This window comes from Ascaphus truei, unplaced genomic scaffold, assembly GCF_040206685.1.
Source record: "Ascaphus truei isolate aAscTru1 unplaced genomic scaffold, aAscTru1.hap1 HAP1_SCAFFOLD_1417, whole genome shotgun sequence".
NCBI lineage: Eukaryota > Metazoa > Chordata > Amphibia > Anura > Ascaphidae > Ascaphus > Ascaphus truei.
Window position 1 is genome coordinate 13,493 of NW_027454299.1, and position 26,027 is coordinate 39,519.

The 26,027-nt window shown below is 50.4% G+C and overlaps 2 protein-coding genes across 2 annotated transcripts; both read left to right on the top strand.

Annotated features, from left to right (window-relative positions):
• The first annotated feature begins 382 nt into the window (after positions 1-382).
• On the top strand, positions 383-17,321 carry LOC142475846 (sodium-dependent proline transporter-like). Its single transcript, XM_075581564.1, has 5 exons — positions 383-545; positions 8,838-8,937; positions 9,622-9,740; positions 11,667-11,840; positions 16,471-17,321. Exons 1-5 carry the CDS (start codon positions 420-422, stop codon positions 16,627-16,629), a joined length of 678 nt encoding a protein of 225 aa, XP_075437679.1. The 5' UTR covers positions 383-419; the 3' UTR covers positions 16,630-17,321.
• Positions 17,322-18,005: 684 nt separating this feature from the next.
• LOC142475845 (uncharacterized) lies at positions 18,006-23,227 on the top strand (the record flags this gene model as incomplete). The annotated part of the gene is made up of 4 exons (XM_075581563.1): positions 18,006-18,724; positions 18,795-18,998; positions 19,043-19,186; positions 19,219-23,227. Coding segments are annotated over 4 exons (1,212 nt in total), but the record flags the coding sequence as incomplete, so codon positions are not given.
• Positions 23,228-26,027: the final 2,800 nt, after the last annotated feature.

The window sequence follows — 26,027 nt, forward strand, 5'->3', positions numbered from 1 at the left end:
GGGGGGTTCACTAAATGGCCGTCAGTGCAGCAGAAGAGGACCAAAGATGCAAAGTTCTGTGGGGAAGATCATGTGACCAGGCAGTCACTAGATACAATTGGTGCACTGCTAGAGAGAGGGCAAGGCTCAAAAAGGGGTGTGCCAGAGCCTGTTTCAGAAGAGGAAGGGGATGTGAGTTTGTAAATGGTTGCTATAGAAACAAAAAAGGCTTGTCACATTATACATTCAAAAATGTAATTCACAGTGGTTTTAAAAATATATTGCTACAGGTATTTTCTCATCGTACAGAACAGATGTATTAAATAAACCCACACGTGGGATATTACTCGGCGTGCAGCTTTATAACCAGGCATTGTTTGTATGGAGTGGTAGTCGCCGGGTCTGACGCTCTTCCCATCTCGTCCCGTCAGTTTGGTAACATGGAGGGAATCACCACGGCCGTGCTGGACGAGATCCCGTCTCTGCGCGATTGGAAGAAGAAGACCATCTTTCTGGGAACGCTCTGCTTCTGCTTCTACCTCCTGGGACTGCTGCTCATCACAGAGGTACGAAGGGGAGCCCAGCACTGCCCCTGACCAAACACCCTCATCCTGAGAGCAGCTGGGTGTCGTTTTCAGGGAGCACTTCATGTTGGGACCAATGTGCTACCATATAAAGTGATAATGAGTTTGCCTGTGATAACGTTCGTCTAGATTCCCCAATATCAACACCTAAAGCCTCCTGCGTGTAACAAGGCAGAGCGTAAACTTCCTACATGTCCGTCCCTCGTTTGTTTGGTTCAGCCTGTGACGGGTTGGCACAGGCAGGATCCCGTGCCCTTTGGGTCACATACTTCCCTGTCCTTGTAGGTAATGTGCTACTGCAAGTGAAACAAGAACACACGTGCCACTGCACCTCCTATATGCACAGCGACATTTCTAATATGGCTTTTCAAGCTTCTGTTTGAACCCTTCAGTGTCAGAGGGACTGTAGGGATTAGCCGTGTCTCAGAGGGACTGTAGTGCTTAGCCGTGTCTCAGAGGGGACTGTAGGGATTAGCCGTGTCTCAGAGGGGACTGTAGGGATTAGCCGTGTCTCAGAGGGACTGCAGGGATTAGCCGTGTCTCAGAGGGACTGCAGGGATTAGCCGTGTCTCAGAGGGGACTGTAGGGATTAGCCGTGTCTCAGAGGGGACTGTAGGGATTAGCTGTGTCTCAGAGGGGACTGCAGGTCTTAGCCGTGTCTCAGAGGGGACTGTAGTGCTTAGCCGTGTCTCAGAGGGGACTGTAGGGATTAGCCGTGTCTCAGAGGGGACTGTAGGGATTAGCTGTGTCTCCGAGGGGACTGTAGTGCTTAGCCGTGTCTCAGAGGGGACTGTAGGGATAAGCTGTGTCTCCGAGGGGACTGTAGTGCTTAGCCGTGTCTCAGAGGGGACTGTAGTGCTTAGCCGTGTCTCAGAGGGGACTGTAGGGATTAGCCGTGTCTCAGAGGGGACTGTAGGGATTAGCTGTGTCTCCGAGGGGACTGTAGTGCTTAGCCGTGTCTCAGAGGGACTGTAGTGCTTAGCCGTGTCTCAGAGGGGACTGTAGGGATTAGCTGTGTCTCCGAGGGGACTGTAGGGCTTAGCCATGTCTCAGAGGGACTGCAGGGATTAGCTGTGTCTCCGAGGGGACTGTAGGGCTTAGCCGTGTCTCAGAGGGGACTGCAGGTCTTAGCCATGTCTCAGAGGGGACTGTAGTGCTTAGCCGTGTCTCAGAGGGGACTGTAGTGCTTAGCCGTGTCTCAGAGGGGACTGTAGGGATTAGCTGTGTCTCCGAGGGGACTGTAGGGCTTAGCCATGTCTCAGAGGGGACTGCAGGTCTTAGCCATGTCTCAGAGGGGACTGTAGGGTTTAGCCGTGTCTCAGAGGGGACTGTAGGGATTAGCCGTGTCTCAGAGGGACTGTAGGGATTAGCCGTGTTTCAGAGGGGACTGTAGGGATTAGCCGTGTCTCAGAGGGACTGTAGGGATTAGCCGTGTCTCAGAGGGACTGTAGTGCTTAGCCGTGTCTCAGAGGGGACTGTAGGGATTAGCCGTGTCTCAGAGGGGACTGTAGGGATTAGCTGATTCTCAGAGGGGACTGTAGGGATTAGCCGTGTCTCAGAGGGACTGTAGGGATTAGCCGTGTCTCAGAGGGGACTGTAGGGTTTAGCCGTGTCTCAGAGGGGACTGTAGGGATTAGCCGTGTCTCAGAGGGACTATAGGGATTAGCCGTGTCTCAGAGGGACTGTAGTGCTTAGCCGTGTCTCAGAGGGGACTGTAGTGCTTAGCCGTGTCTCAGAGGGGACTGTAGGGATTAGCCGTGACTCAGAATAACTGCAGGGCTTAGCCGTGTCTCAGAGGGACTGTAGGGTTTAGCCGTGTCTCAGAGGGGACTGTAGGGATTAGCCGTGTCTCAGAGGGGACTGTAGGGATTAGCCGTGTCTCAGAGGGACTGTAATGCTTAGCCGTGTCTCAGAGGGGACTGTAGGGATTAGCTGTGTCTCAGAGGGACTGTAGGGTTTAGCCGTGTCTCAGAGGGACTGTAGGGATTAGCCGTGTCTCAGAGGGGACTGTAGGGTTTAGCCGTGTCTCAGAGGGGACTGTAGGGTTTAGCCGTGTCTCAGAGGGGACTGTAGGGATTAGCCGTGTCTCAGAGGGACTGTAGGGATTAGCCGTGTCTCAGAGGGACTGTAGTGCTTAGCCGTGTCTCCGAGGAGACTGTAGGGATTAGCCGTGTCTGAGGGGACTGTAGGGATTAGCCGTGTCTCAGAATGACTGCAGGCCTTAGCCGTGTCTCAGAGGGACTGTAGGGCTTAGCCGTGTCTCAGAGGGGACTGTAGGGATTAGCCGTGTCTCAGAGGGGACTGTAGGGATTAGCCGTGTCTCAGAGGGACTGTAGGGTTTAGCCGTGTCTCAGAGGGACTGTAGGGATTAGCCGTGTCTCAGAGGGGACTGTAGGGATTAGCCGTGTCTCCGAGGGGACTGTAGGATTTAGCCGTGTCTCAGAGGGGACTGTAGGGATTAGCCGTGTCGCAGAGGGGACTGTAGGGATTTGCCGTGTCTCAGAGGGGACTGTAGGGTTTAGCCGTGTCTCAGAGGGGACTGTAGGGTTTAGCCGTGTCTCAGAGGGGACTGTAGGGATTAGCTGTGTCTCCGAGGGGACTGTAGGGCTTAGCCGTGTCTCAGAGGGGACTGCAGGTCTTAGCCATGTCTCAGAGGGGACTGTAGGGATTAGCTGTGTCTCCGAGGGGACTGTAGTGCTTAGCCGTGTCTCAGAGGGGACTGTAGGGATTAGCTGTGTCTCCGAGGGGACTGTAGTGCTTAGCCGTGTCTCAGAGGGGACTGTAGTGCTTAGCCGTGTCTCAGAGGGGACTGTAGGGATTAGCTGTGTCTCCGAGGGGACTGTAGGGCTTAGCCATGTCTCAGAGGGACTGCAGGGATTAGCTGTGTCTCCGAGGGGACTGTAGGGCTTAGCCGTGTCTCAGAGGGGACTGCAGGTCTTAGCCATGTCTCAGAGGGGACTGTAGTGCTTAGCCGTGTCTCAGAGGGGACTGTAGTGCTTAGCCGTGTCTCAGAGGGGACTGTAGGGATTAGCTGTGTCTCCGAGGGGACTGTAGGGCTTAGCCATGTCTCAGAGGGGACTGCAGGTCTTAGCCATGTCTCAGAGGGGACTGTAGGGTTTAGCCGTGTCTCAGAGGGGACTGTAGGGATTAGCCGTGTCTCAGAGGGACTGTAGGGATTAGCCGTGTTTCAGAGGGGACTGTAGGGATTAGCCGTGTCTCAGAGGGACTGTAGGGATTAGCCGTGTCTCAGAGGGACTGTAGTGCTTAGCCGTGTCTCAGAGGGGACTGTAGGGATTAGCCGTGTCTCAGAGGGGACTGTAGGGATTAGCTGTGTCTCAGAGGGGACTGTAGGGATTAGCCGTGTCTCAGAGGGACTGTAGGGATTAGCCGTGTCTCAGAGGGGACTGTAGGGTTTAGCCGTGTCTCAGAGGGGACTGTAGGGATTAGCCGTGTCTCAGAGGGACTATAGGGATTAGCCGTGTCTCAGAGGGACTGTAGTGCTTAGCCGTGTCTCAGAGGGGACTGTAGTGCTTAGCCGTGTCTCAGAGGGGACTGTAGGGATTAGCCGTGTCTCAGAATAACTGCAGGGCTTAGCCGTGTCTCAGAGGGACTGTAGGGTTTAGCCGTGTCTCAGAGGGGACTGTAGGGATTAGCCGTGTCTCAGAGGGGACTGTAGGGATTAGCCGTGTCTCAGAGGGACTGTAATGCTTAGCCGTGTCTCAGAGGGGACTGTAGGGATTAGCTGTGTCTCAGAGGGACTGTAGGGTTTAGCCGTGTCTCAGAGGGACTGTAGGGATTAGCCGTGTCTCAGAGGGGACTGTAGGGTTTAGCCGTGTCTCAGAGGGGACTGTAGGGTTTAGCCGTGTCTCAGAGGGGACTGTAGGGATTAGCCGTGTCTCAGAGGGACTGTAGGGATTAGCCGTGTCTCAGAGGGACTGTAGTGCTTAGCCGTGTCTCCGAGGAGACTGTAGGGATTAGCCGTGTCTGAGGGGACTGTAGGGATTAGCCGTGTCTCAGAATGACTGCAGGCCTTAGCCGTGTCTCAGAGGGACTGTAGGGCTTAGCCGTGTCTCAGAGGGGACTGTAGGGATTAGCCGTGTCTCAGAGGGGACTGTAGGGATTAGCCGTGTCTCAGAGGGACTGTAGGGTTTAGCCGTGTCTCAGAGGGACTGTAGGGATTAGCCGTGTCTCAGAGGGGACTGTAGGGATTAGCCGTGTCTCCGAGGGGACTGTAGGATTTAGCCGTGTCTCAGAGGGGACTGTAGGGATTAGCCGTGTCGCAGAGGGGACTGTAGGGATTTGCCGTGTCTCAGAGGGGACTGTAGGGTTTAGCCGTGTCTCAGAGGGGACTGTAGGGTTTAGCCGTGTCTCAGAGGGGACTGTAGTGTTTAGCCGTGTCTCAGAGGGGACTGTAGTGTTTAGCCGTGTCTCAGAGGGGACTGTAGGGATTAGCCGTGTCTCAGAATGACTGCAGGGCTTAGCCGTGTCTCAGAGGGACTGTAGGGATTAGCCGTGTCTCAGAGGGACTGTAGGGATTAGCCGTGTCTCAGAGGGGACTGTAGGGCTTAGCCGTGTCTCAGAGGGGACTGTAGGGATTAGCCGTGTCTCAGAGGGGACTGTAGGGATTAGCCGTGTCTCAGAGGGGACTGTAGGGATTAGCCGTGTCTCAGAGGGACTGTAGTGCTTAGCCGTGTCTCAGAGGGGACTGTAGGGATTAGCCGTGTCTCAGAGGGACTGTAGGGATTAGCCGTGTCTCAGAGGGGACTGTAGTGCTTAGCCGTGTCTCAGAGGGGACTGTAGGGATTAGCCGTGTCTCAGAGGGACTGTAGGGATTAGCCGTGTCTCAGAGGGGACTGTAGGGATTAGCCGTGTCTCAGAGGGACTGTAGGGATTAGCCGTGTCTCAGAGGGGACTGTAGGGATTAGCCGTGTCTCAGAGGGGACTGTAGTGCTTAGCCGTGTCTCCGAGGGGACTGTAGGGATTAGCCGTGTCTCAGAGGGGACTGTAGGGCTTAGCCGTGTCTCCGAGGGGACTGTAGGGATTAGCCGTGTCTCAGAGGGGACTGTAGTGCTTAGCCGTGTCTCAGAGGGACTGTAGGGATTAGCCGTGTCTCAGAGGGACTGTAGGGATTAGCCGTGTCTCAGAGGGGACCGTAGGGATTAGCCGTGTCTCAGAGGGGACTGTAGGGATTAGCCGTGTCTCAGGGGGACTGTAGGGATTAGCCGTGTCTCAGAGGGGACTGTAGGGATTAGCCGTGTCTCAGAGGGGACTGTAGGGTTTAGCCGTGTCTCAGAGGGGACTGTAGGGATTAGCCGTGTCTCAGAGGGACTGTAGGGATTAGCCGTGTCTCAGAGGGACTGTAGTGTTTAGCCGTGTCTCCGAGGGGACTGTAGGATTTAGCCGTGTCTCAGAGGGGACTGTAGGGATTAGCCGTGTCTCAGAGGGACTGTAGGGTTTAGCCGTGTCTCAGAGGGGACTGTAGGGATTAGCCGTGTCTCAGAGGGACTGTAGGGATTAGCCGTGTCTCAGAGGGACTGTAGTGTTTAGCCGTGTCTCAGAGGGACTGTAGGGATTAGCCGTGTCTCCGAGGGGACTGTAGGATTTAGCCGTGTCTCAGAGGGACTGTAGGATTTAGCCGTGTCTCAGAGGGGACTGTAGGGATTAGCCGTGTCTCAGAGGGGACTGTAGGGATTAGCTGTGTCTCAGAGGGGACTGTAGGGATTAGCCGTGTCTCAGAGGGACTGTAGGGATTAGCCGTGTCTCCGAGGGGACTGTAGGATTTAGCCGTGTCTCAGAGGGACTGTAGGATTTAGCCGTGTCTCAGAGGGGACTGTAGGGATTAGCCGTGTCTCAGAGGGGACTGTAGGGATTAGCTGTGACTCAGAGGGACTGTAGGGATTAGCCGTGTCTCAGAGGGACTGTAGGGATTAGCCATGTCTCAGAGGGGACTGCAGGGCTTAGCCGTGTCTCAGAGGGCACTGTAGGGATTAGCCGTGTCTCAGAGGGCACTGTAGGGTTTAGCCGTGTCTCAGAGGGGACTGTAGGGTTTAGCCGTGTCTCAGAGGGGACTGTAGGATTTAGCCGTGTCTCCGAGGGGACTGTAGGATTTAGCTGTGACTCAGAGGGGACTGTAGGGATTAGCCGTGTCTCAGAGGGGACTGTAGGGATTAGCCGTGTCTCAGAGGGGACTGTAGGGATTAGCCGTGTCTCAGAGGGGACTGTAGGGATTAGCTGTGTCTCAGAGGGGACTGTAGGGTTTAGCCGTGTCTCAGAGGGACTGTAGGGTTTAGCCGTGTCTCAGAGGGGACTGTAGGGTTTAGCCGTGTCTCAGAGGGGACTGTAGGGTTTAGCCGTGTCTCAGAGGGGACTGTAGGGTTTAGCCGTGTCTCAGAGGGGACTGTAGGGTTTAGCCGTGTCTCAGAGGGGACTGTAGGGATTAGCCGTGTCTCAGAGGGGACTGTAGGGATTAGCCGTGTCTCAGAGGGACTGTAGGGATTAGCCGTGTCTCAGAGGGGACTGTAGGGATTAGCCGTGTCTCAGAGGGACTGTAGGGATTAGCCGTGTCTCCGAGGGGACTGTAGGGATTTGCCGTGTCTCAGAGGGGACTGTAGGGATTAGCCGTGTCTCAGAGGGGACTGTAGGGATTAGCCGTGTCTCAGAGGGGACAGTAGGGATTAGCCGTGTCTCAGAGGGGACTGTAGGGATTAGCCGTGTCTCAGAGGGGACTGTAGGGATTAGCCGTGTCTCAGAGGGGACTGTAGGGATTAGCCGTGTCTCAGAGGGGACTGTAGGGATTTGCCGTGTCTCAGAGGGGACTGTAGGGATTAGCCGTGTCTCAGAGGGGACTGTAGGGATTAGCCGTGTCTCAGAGGGGACTGTAGGGATTAGCCGTGTCTCAGAGGGGACTGTAGGGATTAGCCGTGTCTCAGAGGGGACTGTAGGGATTAGCCGTGTCTCAGAGGGGACTGTAGGGATTAGCCGTGTCTCAGAGGGGACTGTAGGGATTAGCTGTGTCTCAGAGGGACTGTAGGGATTAGCCGTGTCTCAGAGGGGACTGCAGGGCTTAGCCGTGTCTCAGAGGGACTGTAGGTCTTAGCCGTGTCTCAGAGGGGACTGTAGGGATTAGCCGTGTCTCAGAGGGGACTGTAGGGATTAGCCGTGTCTCAGAGGGACTGTAGGGATTAGCCGTGTCTCCGAGGGGACTGTAGGATTTAGCCGTGTCTCAGAGGGGACTGTAGGGATTAGCCGTGTCTCAGAGGGGACTGTAGGGATGAGCCGTGTCTCAGAGGGGACTGTAGGGATTAGCCGTGTCTCAGAGGGGACTGTAGGGATTAGCCGTGTCTCAGAGGGGACTGTAGGGATTAGCCGTGTCGCAGAGGGGACTGTAGGGATTAGCCGTGTCTCAGGGGGACTGTAGGGTTTAGCCGTGTCTCAGGGGGACTGTAGGGCTTAGCCGTGTCTCAGAGGGACTGCAGGGCTTAGCCGTGTCTCAGAGGGGACTGTAGGGCTTAGCCGTGTCTCAGAGGGACTGCAGGGCTTAGCCGTGTCTCAGAGGGACTGTAGGGATTAGCCGTGTCTCAGAGGGGACTGTAGGGATTAGCCGTGTCTCAGAGGGGACTGTAGGGATTAGCCGTGTCTCAGAGGGGACTGTAGGGCTTAGCCGTGTCTCAGAGGGACTGCAGGGCTTAGCCGTGTCTCAGAGGGACTGTAGGGATTAGCCGTGTCTCAGAGGGGACTGTAGGGATTAGCCGTGTCTCAGGGGGACTGTAGGGATTAGCCGTGTCTCAGAGGGGACTGTAGGGATTAGCTGTGTCTCAGAGGGACTGTAGGGATTAGCCGTGTCTCAGAGGGGACTGTAGGGATTAGCCGTGTCTCCGAGGGGACTGTAGGGTTTAGCCGTGTCTCAGAGGGGACTGTAGGGTTTAGCCGTGTCTCAGAGGGGACTGTAGGGCTTAGCCGTGTCTCAGAGGGGACTGTAGGGCTTAGCCGTGTCATAGAAGACAAATATTCATAACATCGGAGGGTGTTACACCTGGGAGGGTTTTCGCGTCCTATAGCTTCTGCTTTAATGCCCCTGGTGCTGAGTGGAGATATCTGACCCCAGTCCGGTTATGAGCTGGTTGGGGTTTATTTTCCCAGCCCTTTCATGGTGTTACCTTGTGTCTGTGTTAGTTTTAGTGAAGATGTTAAGCATCGAGGTGTTCAGTACAGTGGGGGGGTTTGGCCTCTCCTGGTGCTCTTCCCCCGTTTCTCACCCTGCTCTCTCACCCCCAGGGGGGCATTTACTGGTTCACTTTGATAGACTCGTACAGCACCAGCTTCGGGCTCATCATCATCACCCTCTTCATGTGCATTGGCATAGCTTTCTTTTATGGTAAGTATCTCACTTTGCATGGAACTTTTTTCTTGGTAATGCAACTGCTCTGGTGCACCAGATTTTCCAGGATATTTTAATACATTGTCCCACTACAGCCTGTCCCTTACACCAGTTACACGTCACTAATCCGAAGCAAGCGCACAGTTACACACAGCAAATCCATACCAGTGACCATGTATATGCAGGTTTGTACCTGTGCACAATGTATGCAGAGACACACGCTTCCGTTATTCATGCCAGCTCCATACCATACTTAGTTACACCATTTAGTAACAGGACTAGTGATCAAGGGATGCCAGTACACCTGGCCATAGAGTAACAGGGAAGGGGGTAGGCTGAGCCAGTCCTATTTATTAAGCCTCTTTCTTAATACATAAAGTAAAACTACAAATCCCAACGATTTGAGAATTGGGGGGGGAAAAAGGATCCACCGGTCTCGTAACCACCTCACAGCCAGAAACCATAGGGAGGGTCTTCTGAGGAAGTGTGAAGATGTTTGGTTATGGTGTTAGGTGTGTTATTAGACAAAAGTGTTGGTTTTGGGATGGGAGGCTGGTTGCGTGATGGCAGCTGTGGGTTGGGTTGTGAGACGTTGGCATTGCATGGTTCTGTTGGACGGAGTGTAGTGAGTGTAGGACGGGGATCACATCCTATAACTAATTTCCTTTACCTGTTCCTCAGGTGTCAACCAGTTCTGCCAGGACATAGTGGACATGGTCTGCAGGTGTCCTCCTTGGTGTACCAAACTCCTCTGGTACTTCAAGGCATGCTGGGTGTTCTTCACCCCTGTCCTATTGCTGGTAGGTTATTCTCTCTGCAGAGAGCTCAGTGATTGGGTAGTGACTCCCCCTCCCATGGGACTAGCTTCATTAATATGCAACTGAAGGAGTATGATCCCTCCGTATTGTTGGGTTGATCGTCATCCTGCTACAGTAACGATTGGAGACATCTTCTGTGTTCTGCCCGGTCCCACGTGTGGTTGGTATTTGTTGTTAGTGAGGGATTTCGGGCTCTGTGTTCAGGGGTTGCTGTACTGCGATATTATATATATATACCATTCTTTGCATCTTCTCAATGCAGACGTGATCCCAGTGTTTGTGCAGTTAATTGTTAGAAATCCTACAGTGCATCATGGGATATTCACGTTAAAATGTGGGGAATCCTGGAGGCAGAAAAGAAAGTTACTGCTCCGTCCCATGTGCGTCCCATGTGCTTCCCATGTGCTTCCCATGTAAAGGGAATTCCACCAGGACACACACAAATAAAACTGCTTTCACTGTAATCGGCTTCCAAAGAGAGAGGCGACCACACTTAAAGTGAATGTTTTACATATTGGGTTCCCTGTGAAAATGAATATATTTGTTTATCCTTTGGGTAACGTGTCATTATATTCCTACCGGATGGGAAACGTGTCATTATACATGTTATATCCCTGTGTGATTTATTGCGCTGATATTCATTACACGTTTCACTTTATCTTGATGTTGAGCCATTAATTTTATTCGCTGCTCGTTATCACATTATCATCCCTAACGATGCTTATATTTTGAGAGTTTTACGGACTGCTTTTACAAGTAATTTGGAGCGCACGCACTTTTTTCTTCGCGCACTTTTTTCTTCGCGCACGCACTTTTTTCTTCGCTCGCGCACTTCTTTCTTAGCGCACTTTTTTCTTCGCGCGCGCACTTCTTTCTTAGCGCACTTTTTTCTTCGCGCGCGCACTTCTTTCTTCGCGCACTTTTTTCTTCGCGCGCGCACTTCTTTCTTAGCGCACTTTTTTCTACGCGCACGCACTTCTTTCTTAGCGCACTTTTTTCTTCGCGCGCGCACTTTTTTCTTCGCGCACTTTTTTCTTCGCGCACGCACTTTTTTCTTAGCGCACTTTTTTCTTCGCGCGCGCACTTCTTTCTTAGCGCACTTTTTTCTTCGCGCGCGCACTTTTTTCTTAACACACTTTTTTCTTCGCGCGCGCACTTCTTTCTTAGCGCACTTTTTTCTTAGCGCACTTTTTTCTTCGCGCACGCACTTCTTTCTTAGCGCACTTTTTTCTTCGCGCGCGCACTTCTTTCTTCGCGCACGGACTTCTTTCTTAGCGCACTTTTTTCTTCGCGCACGCACTTCTTTCTTAGCGCACTTTTTTCTTAGCGCACTTTTTTCTTCGCGCGCGCACTTCTTTCTTAGCGCACTTTTTTCTTCGCGCACGCACTTTTTTCTTCGCGCGCGCACTTCTTTCTTCGCGCACTTTTTTCTTCGCGCACGCACTTTTTTCTTCGCGCACTTTTTTCTTCGCGCGCGCACTTCTTTCTTCGCGCACTTTTTTCTTCGCGCACGCACTTTTTTCTTCGCGCGCGCACTTCTTTCTTCGCGCACTTTTTTCTTCGCGCGCGCACTTCTTTCTTCGCGCGCGCACTTGTTTCTTCGCGCACTTGTTTCTTCGCGCGCGCACTTGTTTCTTCGCGCACTTGTTTCTTCGCGCACTTCTTTCTTCGCGCGCGCACTTGTTTCTTCGCGCACTTCTTTCTTCGCGCGCGCACTTGTTTCTTCGCGCACTTGTTTCTTCGCGCGCGCACTTCTTTCTTCGCGCGCGCACTTGTTTCTTCGCGCACTTGTTTCTTCGCGCGCGCACTTGTTTCTTCGCGCGCGCACTTCTTTCTTCGCACACGGACCGGTCGGATTATTTTCCTGCTCACGGCTTAGTGTTTGTTTCCTTTTCCTTCCTGTGCCAGTTCATCCTGTTTTACATCTTCATGGAGATGTACCACACGCCCCTGCGGTACGGACACTACGAGTACCCACGCTGGGGCAAGGCGCTGGGCATCTGCATGGGCGCCCTCTGCTGCATCCAGATCCCCATCTGGGCAGGAGTCGCCATCTTTAAAGAGTCCGGAACACTGATGGATGTAAGTAGAGCTTGTGTGGCGCGGAACACGTGCCCATGTGAGCGGTACTAGTGTCATCAACGCTGTCACAACATGTCACATTGTAATAAAGAGTATCACAATATCTCTCAATACATGTATGTAACAATATTACAGCATATTGCAACATCACAACATGTAACACACATGCAGTATACCACAACATGTAACACACATGCAGTATACCACAACATGTAACACCTATGCAGTATACCACAACATGTAACACACATGCATTATACCACAACATGTAACACCTATGCATTATATCACAACATGTAACACACATGCATTATACCACAACATGTAACACCTATGCATTATATCACAACATGTAACACCTATGCATTATACCACAACATGTAACACCTATGCATTATATCACAACATGTAACACCTGTGCAGTATACCACAACATGTAACACCTATGCAGTATACCACAACATGTAACACCTATGCAGTATACCACAACATGTAACACCTGTGCAGTATACCACAACATGTAACACCTATGCATTATATCACAACATGTAACACCTGTGCAGTATACCACAACATGTAACACCTATGCAGTATACCACAACATGTAACACCTATGCAGTATACCACAACATGTAACACACATGCATTATACCACAACATGTAACACCTATGCAGTATACCACAACATGTAACACCTATGCAGTATACCACAACATGTAACACCTATGCAGTATACCACAACATGTAACACACATGCATTATACCACAACATGTAACACCTATGCAGTATACCACAACATGTAACACCTATGCAGTATACCACAACATGTAACACCTATGCAGTATACCACAACATGTAACACACATGCAGTATACCACAACATGTAACACCTATGCAGTATACCACAACATGTAACACACATGCATTATACCACAACATGTAACACCTATGCAGTATACCACAACATGTAACACACATGCATTATACCACAACATGTAACACCTATGCAGTATACCACAACATGTAACACACATGCAGTATACCACAACATGTAACACCTATGCAGTATACCACAACATGTAACACCTATGCAGTATACCACAACATGTAACACCTATGCAGTATACCACAACATGTAACACCTATGCAGTATACCACAACATGTAACACCTATGCAGTATACCACAACATGTAACACACATGCATTATATCACAACATGTAACACACATGCAGTATACCACAACATGTAACACACATGCATTATATCACAGCGTGTTTAAAATACAGGGCACTACAAATACAATACAGGAATATGAGCAGTATATACAGTATATATGACACTATAATCCATCTTTTATGCATGTATATATATATTTATATAGTGGAAGAGCAGGATAGAAATCCCAAAAGCAGCGCTTCAGAATGTGGGATACATATGTAGGCAAATAGTATTAATATATAGCCAAGGTAGGGAGAAATGAATGAGACTATGCAGAGTATTGGACCCAGTGCAGTTAAAGGCAGGGACAGTCCATAAGATATAATGTCTTTAGGTGAAGAGGTACCCGATACCTTGATGGCACTTCACCAGACCAAATAAATCTTACCTGCAGCACTGTTACTGGTCAGCAACTCCCCTATTTATATAGCGCCATTAATGTACATAGCGCTTCACAGCAGTAATACATGTGACAATCATATAAATAACAGATAATATAAATAACAGATCATGGGAATAAGTGCTTTAGACATAAAAGTAACATTAAGGAAGAGGAGTCCCTGCCCCGAGGAGCTTACAATCTAATTGTTAGGTAGGGAGAACGTACAGAGACAGTAGGAGGGAGTTCTGGTAAGTGCGTCTGCAGGGGGCCAAGCTTTATGTATCATGTGTTCAGAATATCCACAGTGCTATTCATATGCTTCTTTAAGCAAATGTGTCTTAAGGTGGGTCTTAAAGGTGGATAGAGAGGGTGCTAGTCGGGTACTGAGGGGAAGGGCATTCCAGAGGTGTGGGGCAGTCAGTGAGAAAGGTTTAAGGCGGGAGAGGGACATCCTTGAGCAGAACATTATATATATATTATAAAACAGACAAAGAAAAAACTGCGCCCCTCAGGTAATGTCTCCCTTAACACTAGGTTATATGTAAATCAATAATTTGAATTCATGTATCCGAATGATCAGTTAGATGTCAGCAGTAATATATATCTATAATAAAAATAAAAATACACACAATATTAAAAAACAAATGTATAACTATATTAGTGTGAGCTAATGACTAAATGATCAAAAAATGCATATAAAAAATATTGCAAACAATGATATTGCGACAATAAAAATTCAACAAAATGTTGAAATCAATAAAAAACCATATAAAGAAAATAGTCCTGTATATATTAAGAAAATGGATGATAACCCATTACTCTGGATACCGGCTGCTCTCTGCAAGGAACCAACGACCTCCCAGTGAATCTACAAAACGACAAAAAAGAAAGCGCCCGATCCTAGTGTAATATGAAAATATACATTTAATAACCAGTACTAGATCCAACAAATTTAAACTCACAAATATATGTGAATAAACAGCATGTAATGAGTATTCTCATTCGCCAACTGCGGGACGACACTGCTCTGCTCACACGCCAAACTTCTCTTCAATGGAGTCCCAATGTATCTCAGCCACCGACCAGCAGGGCTCTCACAAGGCAACCCGACCTCTGCCGATGTGAACCATAGGATTAGTATGTGTTCATTCAAAAAAAGTTTAGAAGAAAGAAACATTGTAAAGACTATAATAGGATAGTCGTTCAATATCCTATTATAGTCTTTACAATGTTTCTTTCTTCTAAACTTTTTTTGAATGAACACATACTAATCCTATAGTATCCTATATTTGAGAGATATGTCGACACGAAAATGGTTAACACTGAACTCAAATATATAGGATTAAACAAATATTTATGTATATATTTATTATTCATTATTGCTAAAATTGCTGATTGATATGTTAAGTACAGGATCGGTGACAAGCAATCATTCATGTCTATATATGGTGTAACAAGTATTAAGATATTCCATTATGGGTTAAAATTACTACTATGGGTAATATGATTTTTAATATCAAATCATGCATAAATTGATAGTTATATAAGCACCAGATTATAGACATGAGTGAGTGTATTCACCATATACCATCTAAATGATATGTATTTATACTTTTTTTGTTTGTTATTGTTTGGATTTTGTATTTGATATGTATAACAATTGTTGTTATTGTTTTTAGTGTAAGGGTCTTATCTATATGCTGTTAGACAAAAGCCAATTGTCTCTATAGATTATTTTAATTATAAACATGTGATTTATCATTTACCAATCGGCCAAGAAGGGGGCTGATTGGTATACTGTACACACATATAAAAAGCTATGACGTCCGTCCGTCACGTATCCCCTGATGAAATCACCGTTGGTGTGAAGAAACGCGTTGGGAAGTTAGTGTGAGCTACTGACAGGTTATAGTATACTCGGTTTACCTGGACTGCTGCTGGGACATTGCTCGTGTTGCTACGCATTGGTGAATTACTGCACCAGCCCTTTCTCCCCTGCGGGTTCATGTGGTCATTCCCTCGCATCCGGAGTTGCTGTGGTGACCGGTGTATATCCGGTTCACATCGGCAGAGGTCGTGTTGCCTTGTGAGAGCTCTGCTGGTCGGTGGCTGAGAAACATTGGGACTCCATTGAAGAGAAGTTTGGCGTGTGAGCAGAGCAGTGTCGTCCCGCAGTTGGCGAATGAGAATACTCATTACATGCTGTTTATTCACATATATTTGTGAGTTTAAATTTGTTGGATCTAGTACTGGTTATTAAATGTATATTTTCATATTACACTAGGATCGGGCGCTTTCTTTTTTGTCGTTATATATATATATATATATATATCAAATGGAAATATTCCTGTGTGCTCATCTGCATGTCTTAGACAGGTCTGCAACCCCGCCTTTCACCATTATCACCCAGCACACAGCACTTCCACTGCAGCAAGGGATTCTGGGAAATGACATGCAAATGAGCATACAGGAATATTTCCATTTGCTATATGCTTTGCTGTGGAGGGTTTTTGTCACTTTTTTTTACCCACCATAAATAAACTCACACACTCACTCACACTCACTCACACTCACTCACACTCACACACTCACACACTCTCTGCGAGCTGGGCACTCGAACTGAAATGAAAGATCGGAGCTGTAATATACAGTAGGGTGCACTCCCCTCCATACGTACATTAAGTATATATAATAATCGGAGGAAGCAGGCACGCCATGTCTAATAACGGTGCGTTTATTCCGTGTGTCCGCTCCTGTCCGAGACCGCAGTCTGCGCCCCGCAGTGACTTTATAATGTAACTCGCGCCCCCAAACCCAAAGGGGGTCCATCGGAAAGCGGTTTTATAAATCTGCATCACATTGCAGCAGCGCGGTCCTGCCCCACAGAGCTTGCAATCTAATTACGCTGGTTTCAATATGTCCAGACCACATGATTACTGCCAGGCGGCTGTGACACGGACGCGTCCTCATGTGAGTGGGATCGGAGCGCGGAGCGGCTGTAACATTTCCTCTTTTCCCTCCTCCCAGAGATTCAAGAAATCCATCCGGCCGTTGAACTCCTGGCGCACGTCCAGCGGGCAGCGGGAGGAGAGCAGCGGTATCATCGACGTCCCCTACACGGTGAACTTGACGGAACAAGACTTCAACGACCCCGTGTGGCAGAGAGAAGGCAGCAGCGAGTCCTGACCGGCAGGGTCATGTGACGCTGTAGGGCAGGTCATGTGACTCAGGCGGGACAATTCTGTTCATCGGGGACAGTGCGGCTCAGGGAGCCTGGTTAGAGGATCATGTGACTGATGAGTCATCGCGTGGCTCCTGGAATGGAGTTCCACATATTAAGAGAATCTCTGCCATTAACAGATAAATACCTCAAGTAGGAAAGGGTCCCGAGCGTCAGGCCTGAGAAGAGAAGTGTTTGTGGGGGGGGGGGGGGGGAGAGAGAGAAGGATGGAACTGCCAAACCAGGAAGGTCACTGACTCACCTCCAGCTCGGACTGTCCGACCTTCAAGCTGCCATACTTTTCTCACCCAACTTTTATTTGTGCCAGGAGATAAAGATGGCGCCTGTTGGGCAGCATGGGAGGACTCTCTGGGTGCACATTCATGGCTGCGGCGTCATCTACACACCCAGGAATATAAGTCCCATTTCTAACAAACAGGTGCTGGCCATCTCTTTCATGTCAGAGGGCCCCTCACCTCCATGCAGATCAAGAGAAGTCCGCGGCAGTGAGAGAGCGAGAGAGAGAAGTCAGGCGGCAGCGAGAGAGAGAGGTCAGGCGGCAGCGAGAGAGAGAAGTCAGGCGGCAGCGAGAGAGAGAAGTCAGGCGGCAGCGAGAGAGAGAAGTCAGGCGGCAGCGAGAGAGAGAAGTCAGGCGGCAGCGAGAGAGAGAAGTCAGGCGGCAGCGAGAGAGAGAAGTCAGGCGGCAGCGAGAGAGAGAAGTCAGGCGGCAGCGAGAGAGAGAAGTCAGGCGGCAGCGAGAGAGAGAAGTCAGGCGGCAGCGAGAGAGAGAAGTCAGGCGGCAGCGAGAGAGAGAAGTCAGGCGGCAGCGAGAGAGAGAAGTCAGGCGGCAGCGAGAGAGAGAAGTCAGGCGGCAGCGAGAGAGAGAAGTCAGGCGGCAGCGAGAGAGAGAAGTCAGGCGGCAGCGAGAGAGAGAGAGAGAAGTCAGGCGGCAGCGAGAGAGAGAGAGAGAGAGAGAAGTCAGGCGGCAGCGAGTGAGAGAGAAGACAGGCGGCAGCGAGAGAGAGAAGTCAGGCGGCAGCGAGAGAGAGAAGTCAGGCGGCAGCGAGAGAGAGAAGTCAGGCGGCAGCGAGAGAGAGAAGTCAGGCGGCAGCGAGAGAGAGAAGTCAGGCGGCAGTGAGAGAGAGAGAAGTCAGGCGGCAGCGAGAGACAGAGAGGTCAGGCGGCAGCGAGAGAGAGAAGTCAGGCGGCAGCGAGAGAGAGAGAAGTCAGGCGTCAGCGAGAGAGAGAGAAGTCAGGCGGCAGCGAGAGAGAGAAGTCAGGCGGCAGCGAGAGAGAGAAGTCAGGCGGCAGCGAGAGAGAGAAGTCAGGCGGCAGCGAGAGAGAGAAGTCAGGCGGCAGCGAGAGAGAGAAGTCAGGCGGCAGCGAGAGAGAGAAGTCAGGCGGCAGCGATAGAGAGAGAGAGAAGTCAGGCGGCAGCGAGAGAGAGAGAGAGAAAGAAGTCAGGCGGCAGCGAGAGAGAGAGAAGTCAGGCGGCAGCGAGAGAGAGAAGTCAGGCGGCAGCGAGAGAGAGAGAAGACAGGCGGCAGCGAGAGAGAGAGAAGACAGGCGGCAGCGAGAGAGAGAAGTCAGGCGGCAGCGAGAGAGAGAAGTCAGGCAGCAGCGAGAGAGAGAAGTCAGGCGGCAGCGAGAGAGAGAAGTCAGGCAGCAGCGAGAGAGAGAGAAGACAGGCGGCAGCGAGAGAGAGAGAAGACAGGCGGCAGCGAGAGAGAGAAGTCAGGCGGCAGCGAGAGAGAGAAGTCAGGCGGCAGCGAGAGAGAGAGAAGTCAGGCGGCAGCGAGAGAGAGAAGTCAGGCAGCAGCGAGAGAGAGAGAGAAGTCAGGCGGCAGTGAGAGAGAAAGAGAAGTCAGGCGGCAGCGAGAGAGAGAGAGAAAGAAGTCAGGCGGCAGCGAGGGAGAGAAGTCAGGCGGCAGCGAGAGAGAAAGAGAAGTCAGGCGGCAGCGAGAGAGAGAGAAAGAAGTCAGGTGGCAGCGAGAGAGAGAGAGAGAAGTCAGGCGGCAGCGAGAGAGAGAGAAGTCAGGCGGCAGCGAGAGAGAGAGAGAGGTCAGGCGGCAGCGAGAGACAGAGAGAAGTCAGGCGGCAGCGAGAGAGAGAAGTCAGGCGGCAGTGAGAGAGAGAGAAGTCAGGCGGCAGCGAGAGACAGAGAGGTCAGGCGGCAGCGAGAGAGAGAAGTCAGGCGGCAGCGAGAGAGAGAGAAGTCAGGCGTCAGCGAGAGAGAGAGAAGTCAGGCGGCAGCGAGAGAGAGAGAAGTCAGGCGGCAGCGAGAGAGAGAGAGAGAAGTCAGGCGGCAGCGAGAGAGAGTGAGAGAGAGAGAGAAGTCAGGCAGCAACGAGAGAGAGAGAGAAGTCAGGCAGCAGTGAGAGAGAGTGAGAGAGAGAGAGAAGTCAGGCGGCAACGAGAGAGAGAGAGAAGTCAGGCGGCAGCGAGAGAGAGTGAGAGAGAGAGAGAAGTCAGGCGGCAGCGAGAGAGAGAGAGAGAAGTCAGGCGGCAGCGAGAGAGAGAGAAGTCAGGCGGCAGCGAGAGAGAGAGAGAGAGAGAGAGAGAAGTCAGGCGGCAGCGAGAGAGAGAGAGAAGTCAGGCGGCACTTGTGGGATACAAAGAAAGAAATTAAACACAGTAAATATTATCAGAGCTCACCTCTCACCTCTCCCCATTCCTATGGCGTATGTATGGAATATATAGGGGGCAACATTGCATAAGGAGCTTCCCTATGGATTGCATATGGACCTGGGACACCGAGGTCAGGGGGGAGGAGCTGAAATCACAATGTTTCTTCCTGGCAGAGCGTATAATCCAGAGATTATTCCGCCGGTCTGCGCCTGGTCCAGGTCCTCCATAATGGGCTATACGGAGACTCCTGGGGCTGCACGTGCTCTTCAGAATAGCACCGCTTAGTAATGTAACCTCAGAGGGGCATTTAATTAGGGGTCCCAAAGAGACACATTCTGCTAGACAAGTGCATCTGAGTATTATATTTAGGGTAAAAGAACAGCCGGCGATGCGCGTCCTCTCATTCTCTGCCCCCCCTCTCTCACTCTCTCTCTCTGTCCCCCCTCTCTCTCTCTGACCCCCTATCTCTCTCTCTCTGCCCCCTCTCTCTCTCACTCTCTCATTCCCTCGGCGCGCAGTGTCCCGTATTTACTACAAGGCGCCTTACAGCGCACCCCATGGCATAGGGCGGGCGGAGGCGCTCCCTGCAACCACTACAGTGGCGTAGCTAGACGTGCGGACCCCCGGGCAGAACAAAATGCAGGACCCTCTAATGTCTCTGCTCTCTCTCTCCGCCTGCCTCTCTCTCTGGAGTCTCTGCCTCTCTCTCTCTCTCTCTGCCTCTCTCTTATCTCTCTCTCTGCCTCTCTGTCTCTCTCATCTCTCTCTCTCTGGAGTCTGTCTCTGCCTCTCTCTCTCATCTCTCTCTCTCTTGTCTCTCTCTCTGCCTCTCTCTCTGCCCCTCTCTCTCTCTCTGGAGTCTGTCTCTGCCTCTCTCTCTCTGGAGTCTCTGCCTCTCTCTCTGCCTCTCTCTGGAGTCTGTCTCTGCCTCTCTCTCTCTCTGGAGTCTCTGCCTCTCTGGGGTCTCTCTCTCTCTCTCTGCCTCTCTCTCTGGAGTCTCTGCCACTCTCTATCTCTCTCTGCCCCTGACTCTCTCTGCCCCTCTCTCTCCGCCTGCCTCTCTCTCTGGGGTCTCTCTCTCTCTCTCTCTCTCTCTCTCTGCCTCTCTCTCTGGAGTCTCTGCCACTCTCTCTATCTCTCTCTGCCCCTCTCTCTCCGCCTGCCTCTCTCTCTGGGGTCTCTCTCTCTTTGCTGTCTTTTTTTCCCCTCTTGTATTGCTCTCATTTTCTCTGTGTCTCTTCCTTCCTGTTTCCTTTCCATGTCTGTTTTTACCCCTGTGATTTAACCCTTCCCCTTACTCTCACCTTTCCCAGCCCGCCCACTGACCAAGGCCCCGCCCCTTACTCTCACCTTTCCCAGCCCGCCCACTGACCAAGGCCCCGCCCCTTACTCTCACCTTTCCCAGCCCGCCCACTGACCAAGGCCCCGCCCCTTCCCGCACCTTCCCCAGCCCGCCCACTGACCAAGGCCCCGCCCCTTCCCGCACCTTCCCCAGCCCGCCCACTGACCAAGGCCCTGCCCCTTCCCGCACCTTCCCCAGCCCGCCCACTGACCGAGGCCCCGCACCTTTCCCAGCCCGCCCACTGACAAAGGCCCCGCCCCTTCCCCAGCCCCGCCCACTGACCGAGGCCCCGCCCCTTCCCAGCCCACTGACCGAGGCCCCGCCCCTTCCCTCCCTCTCACCTTTCCCAGCCTGTCTCTCAGGCTGCAGCCCCGCCCACTGACCGAGGCCCCGCCCCTTCCCCTCCCTCACCTTTCCCAGCCTGTCTCAGCTCCAGCCCCACCCACTGACTGAGGCCCCACCCCTTCCCCTCCCTCTCACCTTTCCCAACCTGTCTCAGGCTGCAGCTCCTGCTCCGCCCACTGACCGAAGCCCCACCCACTGACCGAGGCCCCGCCCCTCCCTCTCACCTTTCCCAGCCTGTCTCAGCTCCAGCCCCGCCCACTGACCAAGGCCCCACCCCTTCCCTCAATCTCACCTTTCCCAGCCTGTCTGAGGCTGCAGCTCCAGCCCCGCCCACTGACCGAGGCCCCACCCACTGACCGAGGCCCCACCCCTCCCTCACCTTTCCCAGCCTGTCTCAGCTCCAGCCCCACCCATTGACCGAGGCCCCACCCCTTCCCCTCCCTCTCACCTTTCCCAACCTGTCTCAGGTTGCAGCTCCTGCTCCGCCCACTGACCGAAGCCCCACCCACTGACTGAGGCCCCGCCCCTCCCTCTCACCTTTCCCAGCCTGTCTCTCAGGCTAAAGCCCCGCCCACTGACCAAGGCCCCGCCCCTTCCCTCCCTCACCTTTCCCAACCTGTCTCTCAGGCTGCAGCTCCTGCTCCGCCCACTGACCGAAGCGCCGTCTTTCCCTCTCACCTTTCCCAGCCTCTCAGCCAATTAGAGTGCGCGATCCCCTACGTGTTGGATCCGGGCTCGGGGCGTTAGCTAGAAGCAGGAAAGGGCATTATATTCCTGGGGGTTAACGCGTATCCTCAACGCTAATTATATGCAAAACAAAGTTGTTCTACATCTCATTAGCATAGTGTTAGCGATGGCGAGCCAATCCAATCCGATGCAAATCCGATCCTCGTATTATTCAGAATGTTCCATTCAAAATCCGTTCCGCCGTGTAAAATCCGCCGCCGCCGCATTGTAACTGTTTCAATCCGCGCAGATTATTCCAAAACCGCCACTGGATACAAGCCGCCGGTGGATTTTAAGAATCCAATCAGGGCCATTTTTGAGACTAATCCGCTGAAATCCACAGGCCAAAGGCACCGGCTGATCTGTATTGTATGTCTTTATTTATATAGCGCCAAAAGTGTACTCAGTGCTTCACAAAGAATACAGTAAAGAATTATAATACAATAAGTGCAGCAAAATCAGACAATAGGAAAGGAAATCCCTGCACCCAAGAGCTTACAATCTAAGGATTATGATGGGAAACTTAGAGAGACAGCAGGTGAGGGAATAAGTGCTGTAGATGGCAGTGCTTGGCCCCAATGGGTGGTAGCAGTGACTGAGTGTGGGACCTTAGCCATGAGTGCAGGCTGTTGGGATACTTGATTAGTGGGGTAAAATTTAAGGAAGGTCTGTGTTAAATGAAAAGGTTAACACCATTTACAGGGGAAGAGGTGGCAGGGAGGCGTGGGTGAGAGGAGGTGGCAGGGAGGCGTGGGTGAGATCAGGTGGGTATGTCTGGCTTCAGGCTATGGGGAGATCCCCAGCAGTGGGAAGGGGTAGATAGAGGGTGTGAATAGAGGATTTGTGTGGGTGTTTTTTATTGAGGGGTAAAGAAGTTGTTGGGAGAGAGGTGTACAGGCAGTCCTCGGTTATCTGACACAATGCGTTACTCAAAATGGCGTTGGATAGCGAAACGTTGTAAAGCGAAACACGTTTTCCCATAGGAACACTATTTAAATGAAAGGTTCCGTTCCTGAAGGCATCTTTAACACTAAAATACACCAAATATTTTATGCAGGCAATAAGATACGCAGCACACACATAAATTATATACTGTATTATATATATAATGTAACATAATAAATAATATATTATATAGTATAATATAATATATAGTATAATATTATATATACGCTATTACGACGCTTTGCAACGTTGTTTATGTGAATGTGTATATTGCAAAGCGTCGTAAGAGCGTTGGATAAGCCGTTTTGGCGTTGTTAAAATGAACATTAGGTATGCATTGCACAGCGTTGGATAAGCCATTCGTTGTAAAGAGAAGCGTTGTAAAACGAGGACTGCCTGTATAAATAATGGTGCAGTGGGGAGAGGGGATGTTGGAGAGAACAGAGACATTCACAAAGGAGTGAGGAAACAGTAAACAGAAAAAGCAGTAGGGTGGGCATAGCAAGATGCAGGAGGACAGACTTCCCAGCTAATGGAGGATAAAAGTGAACGAATAAATCACAGATCTTAAAAGTGAATGTCTCACAGTGTCAAAGTTGTAATGCAGAGTCCAGATCTTCCTCCAATCTTCACCTCCAATTTCACTCTTTAGATATGACACTTAAGATGTGACTCTTTTGATGTTACACAGCCATATGGCTCACAGCCAAGTTACACTGACTTAAGAGTTAGTCAAATGCATGTGATTAGGGTACTTAAGTGAGGGGTTTGCCTAATCAACTCAGACATACCAAATAGTTAATTAGATTATCAATTCTCTCAATTGATAGGAGTCAGCTCATAGACACACAGCTGTATGCAGAAGATTAATTACTTCAAACAGGTAACACACACACACACACCTGTGTGCGTGTGTCTGATAGCTGTCAGACACACACACTGGATTCATGATAGGTGTCTGATAGCCGCTACCGTGCCCTCCCCACTCTCCCGGAAATCCTCTCCGAGATCAGCGCACTTCCGTGGAACTTTCTAATTCCTCTCAGGCTGCGACTGTAAGATGTTCGATTAATTACATCCGAAACACTTGAACAAGCAGATAAAGCGTATTTATGAGATTCAAATACTTGAATCCAGAAACGAGAAGACTTTCTGTTTTACTAGGAATTACTTGCTCATGTTTGTAAAAAGAAGAGTCTGGGTTATTTGTTCAGGAAAAGGTAAAGACACAAAGCAGGGATAAGGTTCTGTGTGTTACATACTGTACCGGTGTTATAAGAACCGGAACCTGCCCAAACGGACCCGCTCCGGGCCCCAGAGCTCTGCAACATATCGCTGGTTTAACCCAATAAACAGTAGAAAGTGCTGAAGAGGTTAATCTTATGTCACGTGATCAATGTATGTAAATGGTAAACAAATAAAACCAATAACATGTGCGTCTGTCTCTGTCGTCCTGGGGTATTCAGAGTATTACAGGTATTCTCCTGCGCCCGATATCCCGGGAATATGGCGCATTACTGCAGTGAGGCTGCAGGTAGCAAGATAACCAGGAAAAGCCTCATAGAATAACGCTGATATAAAGCACCCAGCCTGTTCCACGCTGCGGATCCTTTTCTGCCGGTACAAGGGGCTGCCAGGGAATTGTACATGTCCAAGTCATGGGACAGTCCTGTTAGTCTGTTACTTTGGTAAAAATCAGGGTTAGTAATCGCTGCCATAGACTATGTACATATAGGCCCATATTCCCTAAGCAGTGCTATTCCAAGGACACTTTCTGGCACTGAAAGGCAAAAGGAGCAAATCCACCCCTCCCCGCACTGCGGGGTGAGAGTTTTATTACAATAAGAAGTCTGTTTGCAGAGTGTCAGGGATGTGGCTGAGCAAGGAAAACAGTGGGGTTCCCCTCCATCCCACCCACCAAAAGGACTTAGATTATTTGTAATAAAGTGTATCACGGATGTTAGTATGGTCGCCTGGCTCTGGTATAGGGGTTCAGGGATGCTACAGTCATTTATAAAACTGGGCAGGATTTTATTAAGATAAAGCTGTGAGTTTTAGAAGTAAAGTTAAAATGTTTAAAAGTCTATTTTGCTGGGTGTACGAAATGAAGGCTAGTGTAAGGGGAACAGTTACGTTTTTACACTATTTCATACACCAAAGGACTGTAACACATTTTAGCAGCAGAATGAATGAAAGTTATTAAGCAGCAGTGTTTTAAAATATGTTTCAACTTTATACATTTAACCAGGCAGGTTCTTCCATCCTAGGGACAGAGGGAGAGGGGGTAAGGGGGGGGTTGCTGGCCCCTGTGACTCTAATCCCAGGTCTGTAGATCAAAGTGACACTAGCTGCCAGGGGTGGGAAAGCCATCTAAACAGGATAGCTGAGTTAAGTGTTCAAGTCCTGGCCAGTTGTCACCTTCCTAGGCTTGGAGGCACGGAGCCTGCAGAGGCCTTTGAATAATAAATGGGCAAGATGGCATTTTGTGCACATGCCCTCTCACTTTTCTGAAGCCCTAGGTGCCAGCTGTCACAAACCTGGCAAAGTGTGTGAGTGGCTAGAGATGAAGTTCCCACGCTGCGGATTGGCTGTAATACTGCAGGGATGACTTTGGTCCAAAGTGTGTAACCTTCACGGAGGGGTCGGACCAACCCAAAGAAGCCTTGAGGAGACAGCAAGGGAACAGCTACAGGACTTTAAGCAGAAAGGTTCAAAGTCCGACTTTCAGCACCATTTGGAGTGGAAAGCGCGGGAGCGGCTGGAGGCTCAGAGCGATTTGAGCTCCAGAACTTTTTGGGCTAAGACCCGGTCAACCAACGGACTAAAGACTTTATTTCAGTCAGGAAATGCAGTGTTTCAACCCCAGACCCCCAGTAAGAGTATTTTATTCTGACTATTGTAATACAATGTGTGTTTGCCTGTTTCTATGAAATAAATCCCAATTTATTTTCCTTATTGGCTTTGCTCAGTGACATGATCCCGGTATAAATGTGTAAGTACCTGGTCCCCCGTGACAGGCAGCGACTCCCTAAATAATGTTTTAATGCCTTTGTAGATTATCTCCCTGTATTGTTTTGCTAATTCTGTAAAGCGGTAGAGCTATATAAATAAACATATATACAGATGTCCACCTGAGGGCAGTAGTGAGCCACAACATCCCAAAGTTCCAAAGAAATTGATTAAAAGCCCATTTTTAATTATATGTTAGACGAGATGATGGCATATAAAAAGCTGCAGCTCAAGCTGTCGTTTAAAAAAACAAATTCATTCAATATGTGCATCAGTACAATCTACACACAAGTGATTAGCTAAATTGCTGATCAATCCGTTCATGTGATCGATCGCTGAAATTCGGCTGGGGGTTCACTAAATGCAACA